Source organism: Pomacea canaliculata, linkage group LG9 (genome assembly GCF_003073045.1).
Source record: "Pomacea canaliculata isolate SZHN2017 linkage group LG9, ASM307304v1, whole genome shotgun sequence".
In the NCBI taxonomy this organism is placed as follows: Eukaryota; Metazoa; Mollusca; class Gastropoda; order Architaenioglossa; family Ampullariidae; genus Pomacea; species Pomacea canaliculata.
The window spans coordinates 24917561-24931015 of NC_037598.1; the positions used below are offsets into that span (position 1 = coordinate 24917561).

The 13455-nt window shown below is 39.0% G+C and overlaps 1 protein-coding gene across 2 annotated transcripts; it reads right to left on the reverse strand.

Moving 5' to 3' along the window:
• Positions 1-1497: 1497 nt before the first annotated feature.
• LOC112571903 lies at positions 1498-8894 on the reverse strand. 2 transcript variants are annotated; one of them, XM_025251297.1, is made up of 16 exons: positions 8720-8894; positions 8026-8303; positions 7535-7747; positions 6789-6989; positions 6476-6613; positions 6107-6244; positions 5682-5819; positions 5264-5357; positions 4724-4860; positions 4214-4353; positions 3656-3743; positions 3325-3401; positions 2926-2961; positions 2373-2478; positions 1872-1994; positions 1498-1641 (listed from the first exon to the last, which is right to left on the reverse strand). In XM_025251297.1, exons 2-15 carry the CDS (start codon positions 8093-8095, stop codon positions 1921-1923), a joined length of 1650 nt encoding a protein of 549 aa, XP_025107082.1. In that variant the 5' UTR covers positions 8096-8303; positions 8720-8894; the 3' UTR covers positions 1498-1641; positions 1872-1920. The 2 variants fall into 2 exon arrangements, with proteins under 2 accessions (XP_025107082.1, XP_025107083.1); XM_025251298.1 differs by lacking the exon at positions 8720-8894 and having other exon boundaries at positions 8026-8322.
• Positions 8895-13455: the final 4561 nt, after the last annotated feature.

Sequence of the window (13455 nt, forward strand, 5' to 3'; positions counted from 1 at the left end):
TGTGAATTTGTACATGTACAAACCCAGAGAAATATGATCTATGGGCAAATTAGTCAAATAACTAAAAAATACAACAGAAACAACAAGAGTACATAACTTCACCCAAAATTGCGGAAGCATACATAAACAAACATAATATATTAAAGCTTTCTTGCCTCTAAAGTCCTCTGCAGTTGCATAATAGCCGTTGACAAGAACATCAGGCAGAACCATCAGGGTCTGTTCTCAATGAATTTAATGACAATATAATTATTGTAATAATATATTGCATATTAATATCATTTATATTCAATTTTAATTCAGTTATGGTTATATTTATAATTTAGTTTACTGAGGGCAATGGCAATGATTTTTCTAGAGTTATCATGAATTTTGACAGACGATCAACATCCAGCTAAGCTGTACAAAGATCATTTATGGACCTACTTTCATGTCCACATGAATGCATAATTCAATGTTGTACCTGAAACTGCCATTCGATGAGGTTGTTTGGTTTGTGCACCTCCACGATATCATCAAAGACAATCTTGAAAGTCGCCGTGTCCAGGCTCGTGTGGCGGATGATGGAAGCCTCCAGGACAGCCCGGTATAACAACAGGTAATAGTCCTGTAAGACAATAACTACAGGTAACAGTCCTGTAAGACATTAATAACAGGTAATAGTCCTGTAAGACAGTAACTACAGATAATAGTCCTGTAAAAGAATTCAGAGTTACTGTCAGATGAACAACACTGTTACAATATTCTTGCAGTTTCAGACTCAAGATATAATCTCCGTTAGATGAAGCTCAATGGTACCACCCTGTCTGTGCTGATAACTTTTGTTCATTATCCACTCTCACATACAGACACATATCAACCCAGCTCTGACACTTGTTACTGCCCTTGTTCTGTGAGTTCCTCCTGCATCTCAATCTCTCCTCACTGGGAAACAACGTTTGTGATGAGATGACAATCGTGGCTCACCGATGGAACTTTTCTTGGAGGAATAAATGAGAATAAAATGATAATTTCAGTAATTTATCGAAACACGATTCACCTTGTTTTTCACCATGTTACACCTGTCCTGACGCATTCTGTTGACCACATCAAAGATGTTGGTCTCGCTCTCAAACTCCGCTTGCTTCATGACGATGTCGAGGGCGATGTAAACACCAGACAGACCCACGCCAGCGCTGTGGGAAATGACAACCGAGTGTGCAGTCAAAACTATCCTCACATGGAACTAACTGACCAAGTCCATTTTAATTTTTAATTAACAGTCATCTCCCTAACCCAAACTTAAATCAGTACGAATTTTTTGTACTGAGGTTTCTGGCTTCAGGACTAGAGTTAAGAAACCTGAGATGAAACCTTTTTTTGTAGAAAGTAGGACGCATTTGTTATATTTGTTATTTGTCTGATGTTGTGGTTGTCGTGGTCCGGCAGAAGGGAGATCACAGTTGACTCTTGCGGTATCTTCAGTTAATAACGGTTCTGTTTCTTAAATTACCTGCAGTGAATGATGGGAGGCGAAGTGTCATTGAGAGAAGCACGTGAGTTGACGAACCGCCAGAAGCCGACAAAGGACACTGGGGAAGGAGTTTGCTGCTCCGTGAAGCCAGTGAACTGGAACTGTTCCACATGCCGATACTCGTTGTCCTGCAACACGATGGGCTATGAGACCAACCAGACCCAAAGAAATTAGCACACGACTTCCTGGCGACTTACTAAAGTAACATTTTTTGTTTTGGGTGGAACAATATAGTTAGCCCCCTATACAAATCGGAAAAGACCTTTCCTTCGCTTTCTTTGTCTTTACGACCTATGAAACCCAAGTTGTTTTTACTTGGAGGAGGTGAGTGCCTGCGGTCGTCTGTCTGTCCACCTACTTGCTTGACGGAGAAGGTTCTGACGATGAAGTGAGCTTTGCTGACCTCTTCAATGTTGGTCACCTCCACCTGTCCGAACCTTCTTTTCTGTCCAGCGGACGGCCAGTACACGAAGAACGGGGCCTGGAGTCAGCCATTAACCTCATTAAGTTTTCAATAATTTTATAGATTAGTGGATGTAAGAATTATTGCGTACAGGCTACACAAGTTTAATGTTTCAACGAAAATCATTCATACAACTACTACTGTTAGCTTACAACTACTTCTCCAAAACACTTCTTCTTCCTGCTAAAACTAAAAACAAACAAACAAAGAAACAAAACAATACAAAGGAAATAAATACATTCTGAACTCTTGCAAAAAAAAGGAGCAAAACAAACAAACAAAACAACATTACTTTTATTTTTCATGAGTCGATCTTTTGCAATGTTGGGATGAAAGTATTTTGTTTGTTTTCTGACAGCCGCCACAGTTTGATGCACTGATATAGCGATTACTTACAGTCTTTCTTGGGTTTGGTGACGAGTTTTGTTACCATGACAATCTGTGTCACGTGTTGTTCCCACACCATGCGCCAGAAGTCGTCTGTCGTGTTTTCCTTTGGACCTGTTGGAGAATATTTTGTTAGAGGCCTGCAAGGTTTAAATAAATTACTGGGCATGGGTATGAGGTTCTCCTTGACTTTATGTCTTGTGATCTTGTTTTACATCTTTGTTACTATTTTGTGATCTTGTAGATATTTTGCTTTCTCAATAATACTAACAATAACAATAACAATAACAATAACAATAACAATAACAATAACAATAACAATAACAATAATAGACTATTCTGAAAATTCTTGAAACAAAAGACTAAGTCATACTGAAGTAAAGGCAATCTTAGAACACGATTTACTTTCATGAGATAGATAATCAAATTAACATAAAAAGTAAGATTATCGACAAAAGAAAAGTGCAATGGGGAACAATTGTAAGGGGCTAGAGTACAAAAGAGATTTCAAGAGATGAAGTGAACATAGTAAACAAAAAGGCGGGAACAGTAGCCCACCTACCTGAGTGGCAATGTAAGCCTTGTCCTGCTGACAACCCTGTGGAAACAGAACATGGACACAGAACTACACCAGTGCTCTGTATTATATTTTAATATTTCACAAACAATATTCCACATATAGTATTTGGCTTCAAAAGTATCGTGCCATTAATTGAATAAACCCTTCCAACCCCTGACCTTTTCAAAGCTGAAATTGTAAATTGTATGCATACATTTATCAATTCGTAATCAAGAAATAATAAAAACATATTTATTATAAAAATAACAAACATTTAGTAAGTTCTAAAATTTTTAATGGGTTTTAGTTTATTTGCGCGATCGGCTACAAAGAAAAAAACTGACAATAGGTATAAGAATCGAAAGATGAAAGGTTTTTTTTGAACAAACTTTTTTCACAAACCTTGATGTAGCTGGCGTTGATGTAGTCAGAGCAGTCGTCGCCATCAATCCTCTCCAAAATCACTCGTGAGTGGTCATCTGCAACAAATATTGAAGCAAACTGCTTTTTTTGATACTTGTTGCTATAGCACTGATCACACTGTGTTTTATTTTCTGCTCAGACATAGAAACAAATGTTATTTTGAAATCACAGATATCCTGTGACTTTGAGAATGTGCAAAATAAATTCTTCCTGGAAAAATGATATAGGTGGTATTCAACGGTAAACTTTATCATTATATGACTAGATTTTGTAAAAATATTATGCAGATGGTCTTGACACCGGGACTTACACGGGAGAATATCTTTGAAGCGATTTTTCCGACGGTTCTTTCTGCTGGCACCGACTGTGCAGTCAGAGACTTGGGTGGCAGTCAGATGCTGCACAACATTGGCACTGACACTGTATGACACTGACAGACTCAGTACACTAGTGAACTTGACATTAGCTGACAGAATGAATTGTGACTGTCTGCTCATCTGAACAAATTAAAATATTCTTAAATTATTAGCATCGTGTCTTGAGATGTTTTACTGATCAGAACAAATGAATACTTGCTGAAGTTACTGACAGAATATAGGAGGACATTGTAATGGTCTAAAATAAGGAATACAGATTGTTAGGAAGACAGACAGACGAATAGAAATATGAGCATAGAGACAGATGGGAAGAGAGAAAACATATAATGAACAGACATTTTCATCCTCATTCGTTAGTGAATCTACAGTCCGCACTTTCCTCCCTACTTGCATATAAACAGACGTGCAGACATACAGACATACATAAATACATATCCATTCCCTTTCCCATAGGTCAAAGGTCTGTTTTATAAGGTTAGCCTGTTCTTTACCGAGAATTCTCTGTCCAGTTCCGCGGTCTGCAGTTTGTTCAGGATGTAGATTTTCAGTCTGTTCATTTGAACTCTGCTGTCGTGTGCTGCCAGTGGTATGCATCCCTGTCCAGCTGCTTGTAGATGAGCATCAGGGCAAGCTGTGGGTGGAATAGGTGTTCAGTCAGCTTCCTGACAATCAGTGTACAGTCAGCTTCCTGACAATCAGTGTACAGTCAGCTTCCTGACAATCAGTGTACAGTCAGCTTCCTGACAATCAGTGTACAGTCAGCTTCCTGACAATCAGTGTACAGTCAGCTTCCATGACAATCAGTGTACAGTCAGCTTCCTGACAATCAGTGTACACTCAGCTTACTGACAATCAGTCAGCTGTATCATAATTATCAGCAGTAGATGTACAGTGAGAAGCAGGAGGTATAGATTGACTAGTAGACAGACAGGTGTTAACTTGTTACTACCTGATGGACCACAAGACAAGTAACAAGTGCTGTTATAACTTTGTCCACTCACCTAGCGAAGAAGGTGGATGAGAATACCGATCAGACAAATAGTCTCTCTCAGCCAGTGTCGTGTCGCCCGCGGGGCGAGCTGGCAGAGTGGTGCGAGCTGGCAGAGTGGTTCTGTAGAGATGATGCTTGCGACGACTCCTGGTGACACATGAACAGGTCAGTGACCTCATCACAGGATGGGGATCCCACAAACACGTGCAGTGGCATCATTTCTTGAAATGTCATATATTAAGTAAAGGTTGCAAGGTAGCTACGTGAGATGATTATAGAACTAATCGTCCACATGTGTATAAAATACACAAAGGTAAGTAGCTGTCATTGAAATGTAACACACGTGACATGCTTAATGACAAGGGATGCATCGGCTTCTAAACAATTACTTCTCGCAAAATGTCATTTAATTTCACAGAGATAAATTTTAGATGTGTTGTTTTTGGCGAGCTAGGGTTGTCGTGAACAGCCTTCATGAGCTTTTCTTTCTCATCAACAAGTGCATGCATGAAACAAAGGAAAATCACTTCAAAGGAAAAAGAAAACGTACCTTTGGACAACGACTATGATGATTATAATGATAAGTGCCAGAAGATTGCCGCCTCCAAGTGCAATCCACATCATGATGCTAACTTCCTCCTCAGCTGCAATTAAAATCATTTTTGTTGATTTTAAACGATAAAAAAAAAGTAGAGAACTTTTTACAGAAATTAATTTAAAGTTAAACAATCATAGGTCTTCGACACCAGTCTAGATATTGAAACTTGTAGGACAGTACAACAATCGCCAATCAATAGATAAATTATTTGGACCTTTGCTAGAAGGACCTTGAGTGAAAGTATTTGCCGGCCAGAATGAAAGGATAACAAATCCCGTTGGCTGTCCCATTGTATTACATGAGCTGTCTACTTGTTTACTTTTGCTCAGTCACATCAAAGGACAGAAGTGATATGTTTACTCATGATTACCTTCTTGGCACCTGTCTCCAGTCCAGCCTGAAGAGCAACCAAGGGAACAGCTTCCGTGGACATGGTGACAGGTGGCGTTGTCCTTGCACTGACCGCAAGTACTGTTGCAGTTCTCACCGAATGTGTGTTGGGGGCACTCTAAAAAAATCCACTATTTACACCTTCCTTTACAACTACAAAAAAGAAGAAAGTAGAGGGAGGAAAGGAGAAAAAAGAAAGAAAGAGAGAGGAGAGACTGGTCACTAGTAACAAGCTTCTGGTACCGGTTGAGAGGCTGCACTCGTGGAAAGACTAACGGTCACGAATGTCATGTTCATTTTGAACTGTCCCCCATCATCTGTCCAACTGACTTTAAACTTACAAAAGTGTCAACAAACGGCCAAAATTTAAGCACAAAGCATCTGGCATCTACGTCGAGGGGTTACCTTGATGACAGCGGGGTCCCGACCAGCCTGCAGTGCAGCCTGAAGCACAGTGCCCTTTGACCTTTTGACACGTGGCGTTGTCTTTACACCTGCCGCAAATGCTGCTGCAGTTTTCTCCAAAAGTGTAATCTGGACACTCTGAATACAAGTAGAAAAGACATGGAGTATGTAGCCTTTTTTTCAAAAACTGTGAAGCAATATTTTCATATTTTTCAATTAAATAATAAAAAACTTAATGAAGTGTCCGTCCATAGAAACTTCACACTTAGTAATTGCATCATCTTTGGATGAGAAAATCTGAGATGTAGAGATAAAGACATTAGTTCTTCTCATTCCTGTTAGTAGTTCGTCTGCGAGTAAAAGACTTGCCTCGGCACGTGCTGCCAGTGTAGCCAGGCTGGCAAGGGAGGATCCTGCAGTCTCCAGTGTAGCGGTCACAGTCACTGTTGTTGTAGCATTTGCCACATGGATGATGACAGCTGTGTTCATAGAATCCACGGGTACACACTGTGGACATGATCATCATCATCATCATCATTGCTTTGTGCTTGAACTTTTTACCTTTTAATTTATTCCTTTTCCTTTTTTCTTTCTACCATTTATGAACATTCTGTTGTGAGCTACATACCGCAAATATCAGTAGAAGGTATTGACGGGAAAAAATAATAAATTGAGTTTTTACCCCAAATCTGGACTTCACAAACACTGAGGACGTGTTGGTATGAAGATGTTAAACTGCTGTTTGGTTTTTGAAGTTTAACCAGCTGACCATAAAGTGTAGTTGTACACGACAAGGAGGTATTAAGACTTGTGGGTGTTCCCTTGATCCTCGTGCAATTTCGACCATCAACACTGACCGACACTCCATCAAGCCTGTGTAAGACTGAAATAAAGATATTCTGCTATACACATGGTCACACGACAAATTCGAAATAGATTTTATACTGTTAGCAATTTTTTTCACCGAATAAAGACAAAAACAGAAAGAAACAAAACATAATAAAAAGAACCAGCAAAAAAAACTATATTAAATGAAAAACACCAGATAGAAAAAAAGGAAAAGATAGAAACGAATAAAATAGGTTTATTTTTGTTGACATTTCCTGTTATTACTTTTAAAATCGATGTGGCACACTTGCTGTATGGTTTTGCTGTGCCCAGTGTTCAAATATGGCGAAGTACAGATTTGTAAAGGATGCAATACATTCTTCAACAACACAGGACATCGTGTTCATCTTTACTGCCGTATCAATAATTATCTAGAGCAAGGATCTTTTGAAAGAAACAAAAATCTTCAGAAATTAGTACAGAAAGAGACAAGTCATTTCGTCGACCATGGTTTGATGTGGGCTGACATCAAGCAGAGAAAGATTTTGTGGTGAAGCTTTCTTGTAATAGAACACAGTCAGTGCTGAATTATTTCCTTACAATTAGTTCTGCCAAAGATGGTGATGTTCAGCACGGGGTACACCTGTCCAAGATCCACCTGCCAGAAAGGCGCCATATCGGTCTCCATAGTGTCGATGCAGTTGTAGTTGTCAAAGTAACCGCTGGTGTTACCGTTAGCCGCATGCGATGGATTGTATGTGTACTCCGGGTGGAAGGAACTTTGCTTGTAAGTCTTTTTCAGTGCTACGTTTTCTACATGAACAAACAATGAGCATGCTTAGTGTCCCCTGACATCTTTACAAACATACATCAGCATACCTTTTGTACATAAACATATTCTACACACATAAATACATGGTTGAATGAGTGGTTGTCATGTCAGTCAGTGAGTCTGTAACTTTGTATGCGGTGGCGAGTATAAATATATATTATAGTGTGAGTATAAATATATATTTTATACTGTGAGTGTGTATATATCTATATGCAGCTTTGATGTTGTCATACACTACAGATGTGACTGCCTGACCTACCCTCCTGTTGGCAGAAAACAGACGACAGCAGTAAAAAGAAGACTTGTAGGTGGAGTGGACCGCTGGCCATTGTCAGATGAATGAATGAAGAAACTAATGAGCAGAAGACTTCTCTGGAACCTGAACACCGAGTGTTGAATCTCACAACTCAGGGCAACTTTCGTCTTATGTGGTCTTGAGATGTGAGATTAAAATAATTCTGGGCGTTAGCCCTCGTAATCTCCTGTTTCACACCGGCAACCATCCAGTTGTCTGCAGCACTGACTCCAGACTAATTACTGAGAAGCAGATTAGACCAATGTCAGGTTTCGAGTGAGCTTGAGTGCACAAGGAAATATGAATTATTACTCAGAGAAGTCAGAGTATGCTTCGAAGTTTATAAAAAAAGGAGGAAACACACACACACACACACACACACACACACACACACACACACACACACACACACACACACACACACACACACAGAGAGTTTCAAGTTTAACAAGGATTTTTTTTCAAGGATTTAACAAAACACTAGGATTGTTGTTGCACAGAATAGCAAACCTCGTGACGAGCCGTTCACTTGAGGTTCAAAGACAAAACTTGTTTTAATTCCACCTAAGTTGAGCTACGTTCTTTGCTTCCCCATCAAACTTACTTTACTATTATGACTCATTTAATATAAATTTGTGTTAATATAGGAAATATTTACTGCAATCTGCTGTTTCTTTACGGGCTGGATGAAATGAGTTTGTGGCCGAGGTCCGGACGTTGCTCATCCACGTGGTACAGGACCCAGGACAGTGAGTGACAATCACTACATCACAGTCTGATGGACTTTGCATGCAGAGGATAAGTCAACAATTCCCTGCAGTTTAAATCTGCTTATAATTAAGAAGTCTGGAATATTTGTACTTGTGTTTGTGGGTGTGGTGGCTTCGTCATCGTCATCGTCATGGTTAAACTAAACTGATAGACACAGACATAAGCATTTCCTGATTGGGACCATCGCAGCTCATGCAGGATGCAACAACTTAAGACTGAAGGAAGAGTTTAAATTTGTTCTGTCCTCTTGTCAAATGTCATGAAGGTTGTACTGCAGCTTCAACACGTAGTTGTTAACCGAAGAAAAAAATTCTACAAAACACAGAAAAACTACTGACGATGAGTTGTTTGCACCTGCTGTAGACTTTACCTTAGAAAGATAATGAAGTCTGTTGACTTGAAGAACGAAGAAGGATGTCAGCTTAAAGTGATAGATAAAAAAACACGACAAAACTTGCGAAGACACATGATCATCAGAAAAGAAAGGAAGAGACAAGAACTGACATCAGACAGCAGAGTAAATGTTTAATTGATGTCAGTCATGTTCCTCTAGGCCAATCTTTATGTTAATCAGTATCGGGTGGATACTTTGACCTTTTGCTGATTGATCAACAATTGAACGTGTGGTTATTGAGTACTTTTCTTTCAGGTTCTTTTTTGTCCTTTTAATTTACAGGGCTTCTGCGAATGCTAAAATCTTTGTGGTCCCTGAGACCCCTTCTTCAGATTTTTAAGGGGTCCTTGTTCTTCGCCCAGCTTTGGAGGGGACCCCATTGACGAAAATTGAAGGGGTCCTCCGAACTTTTAATGCGTACTGTACGCAATTTTTTGCGTAAGCAGAAGCCCTGAATTAATCATGCACCTCGTGAATACCTCAAATCTTTTCATTATCTCCATTTATTATGACTCTCAGAACATGTCTCTACCCTGAATATTCAGTCCTCGTGCGATGAAAACTGCAGTGAAACAGGTTGACCAGACATGTACATATGCATCAAAAATATACTTTTCTCATTAAACGGTGACTAAAAAATTATCTTTGCCTGTATTCTTTATTATTATCATTAATTACAACAAAGCATTTCAAAAATATGTTTTATTATTTTCAGAGAAGTAGTCAATATCACAAATAATTCTTATGCCTTGCAATTAATTAAAATAATTTTTGGTAAATACTAAAGTGCACAAAACAACATCTATATATACACATATATTGTCAATACAAACAAATACACATAGTAATAAATACGTGATAAATAAATGTAATTCTGAACATACACAGAGATTTCAATATCACTGTGACTACAGCAGTCATGGAAGTAACGGAAATATTTTAGAAGGAATCACGAGTGCTGATGATGGCTAAGTCTCTAATGAGTTTCCTCAGACCGAAAAAGACAGATAGTGTTCTCAGTGTTAGCTATGTGTCTGTCTACAGTGTAGCAGCAGTCGTCTGGGTGTCGGTGGCTTACACTCAGATTACAGCAGAGGTCGCTAGTCCAAACCTGGAAGACAGTGGACCATCCTCAGAGAAAATGCATGTTCCAAAGACAAGATTCCAACATATGACCTATGACCCCCAGTGTTTAAGATCGCCGACATCTCTATATTGTGCATCACATGACTGTCCTTACCCCGCCCCCGGATGCAATAAGCAATACAATGTTTGTCAGGAAATCAAGTTAAAAGAAGAACACAGTGTGAAGGAGTGATTATGGAAGGTCCACATGCTGGTGGTTGTTATCTGCTGGCGTAGAGACTCTGTAAAGCTCGGAACCGATGAGCTACTTCATAGCAGAATCGGTATTCCTCCTGAAATAGAAAATAGAATTACAACATGACGGTGGATATTTATATATATATAGTACACGGAAAGAAATCATCTTATATAATATTATAGAAATCTTCGCTTCAAGCTAGAAGCTTTTCGTAATCTTTTCCCGAATTTCAGTCGCTCAAATGATGAAACATTGGTAGACAACTGGACACAGCCCAGTCTGTGTAATTTAACTGACACGGAGGAACTGGCATCACTTTATTGATGAGGAGATAATTACAAATGCAAGTTGCATATTCATGAAAATAAGACTATTGAAGACGTTCACTGCAATTTGTTCCACCCATAAATCCCAAGTCTTCTGAAGTAAGAATAACTGACTGAAAATATTCAAGAAATAATCGTAGGATTCCTTTGATTATTAACAGCCATGAAAATAATCATCATCATCTCTATTGTTGCTGGTGTCGTCATAGTAGTAGTCAGCAGATTACAGCAATTATCTTATTGTAAACTGCAATAAACCTACAACATAGTTGATTGTTTGATTGGTTATGTGTGATTGGTTGGATGGTTGGATAAATGAGCGGCCATAATTAACACAAGCTGGGCTGTTGAGTATCATCATCATCACTCGGTTTCCCATCATCACTTGATGACTACCAGACAGAGAGACGCCAGACCCAAGGATGTCGTGTCCCTGTTATGAACATTTTATCAAGTTTTTTTGGTTGATTTTACATCTTTTTAATTTTTGATCTTGGACTACAATTGTACACCACTGAGTAAAAGCTGAGTGTACAGAACTTTTGTAACCTTTAAACAACATCATGAACCAAACACTTTTTCGAAAAGCTGGGTTTACTCACACGCCGAGCACTTCTTACTGACTGGTGTTACAATAGTCGGATGAACCAGACGAGTGTTTTCCCTGAACTTCTGGCAATCCTGAGTGTCAAGCTCTTACTATGATTTCACAGTGCTGTGTCTCTTCCAGGTAGAACACGGACGGAATCGTGTGATCCACTTATCCACCGAGATACCATCTTAGGAATTAAGAAAGTCACATTTATCATTTAAATTTCGACTGACAGTATTAATTAAAGTGAAATCATAGATTCCCACAAGCCGAATACCAAAGTCAACCTGAGGAAATCCCTAATGAAGGACATACTCATTAACCTTTAAAAAGTTAAGATTTAATAAAATTAATTTGGTTCTATCGCTGTGTCTTTGTTTTTCTGTCAAAAATGCCGATAAATTATTCAAGAAAACAGTTTCAGGTGTTTTTTTTTCTTTTTCACTACTGTTCTCTTAGTCTTCAAAATGTGAATGCACATTTCATGTCAGTTCTGTGTTTTTACATTCAAGAACGGACACATTGATTCATACAAGCGTGCTTTGTTATTATTTCCGTTTGTCATGTTGTTCTCCTTTCAGTCATGGCCACTATACTATATGAAATGAACAAAAGTCAAAGGATTTCTCTCAAAACTTTCCCAAAACTTTATTGTATCGTCCTTCTACTTTGAGGATTGCTCTCTTGACCCGCATTTCCTCTGACCTCTTCCTGCGGCTTGTTTGTGTTTTATTCCGTGCTAGCAACTATGGCTATATCACGGCAAAAAGTATTTGTAACTTTAAAGGTTTTGGAATAAGAACTTCCTAATTCTTATAAACATGATATATTTTTAAAGGCCAACATAATAAGTAACCAAACTGTAAAAAGGGTGGGTAAAGCATTAAAAGGGGTGTTGAAGCCCAAAAAGGTTACTATCACACCAAAAACAAAACAACTATCAGGATATAGACATTTTTAATTTGATGGTAGAGCCCTATCCTCTTTAAAAATAAAAAGATTGTGCCGATGGGATGGACCTAAATAAGGAAAATAAAGAATTCTTTGTACAAAAACTGACAACGGGTAGTTTCAAGCTCCGGACAGATAATCAAAAAGTGTAGAACATTAACATTTTCCCTACACCGGGGACAAACAGGTGGCGGTTCACCTCGCAAGAGGTGTCCTTGCGTGGCACAGGTGTGTCCTGTCCTTAATCTTGTAAGGACCACCTCCTCACGCCGCGAAAGGTGGCAAGAAGGTAGGCGGTCGAAAGGCAGGGAAGGGTTGCATGTAACTTGTTTTGGTCCAGAGTGTCCCAGCGGCGTTGCCATAAGGACTGAATGCAGGCCGAAAATAAAGATTTGCAGTCTGATGAAATAAGTGATTGAAGTTTACCAGGGGACTGGTATGCAGCCTTGGCAGCCTGGTCTGCTCGAACATTGCCTGGGATACCAGAATGGCCAGGAGCCCAAATAAAAGCAATGTCCTTATTTTGCTGAAAGAGTGCTGCATGAATTTTATGAATATGGACCACAAGGGGGTGGTCAGAATCATTTGAAATGAGGGCTTGAAGTGCAGAAAGAGAGTATGAAATAATCAAAAACTTGTGTTCTAAAGAGCGGTGAGCATGCTGCAAGGCATGTATAAGTATATAAGTATATAAGTATATAAGTATATAAGTATATAAGTATATAAGTATATAAGTATATAAGTATATAAGTATATAAGTACACAAGACTTTTTTTCTTCCTGCGGCCACAAATCCTGATTTGAGAGGCGGGACTGTACTCAGTGGTTTGAACAGCAGAAGACGAAATCCTGCTTCTCACATCATCTCCAAGCTGTCATATCTCGCCATACTCGCATTCATGTTCTTAGCAGGTTGCATTATTTGCCGAAATATGTTTGCTTGAAACAGTGTTCTTATCCTATCTTCAGGGGAGGAAAAATTATCCTCTTGTTGTCTTCTCTCTGAAGGACTGGACACTGACCTGCTAAGTGAAAA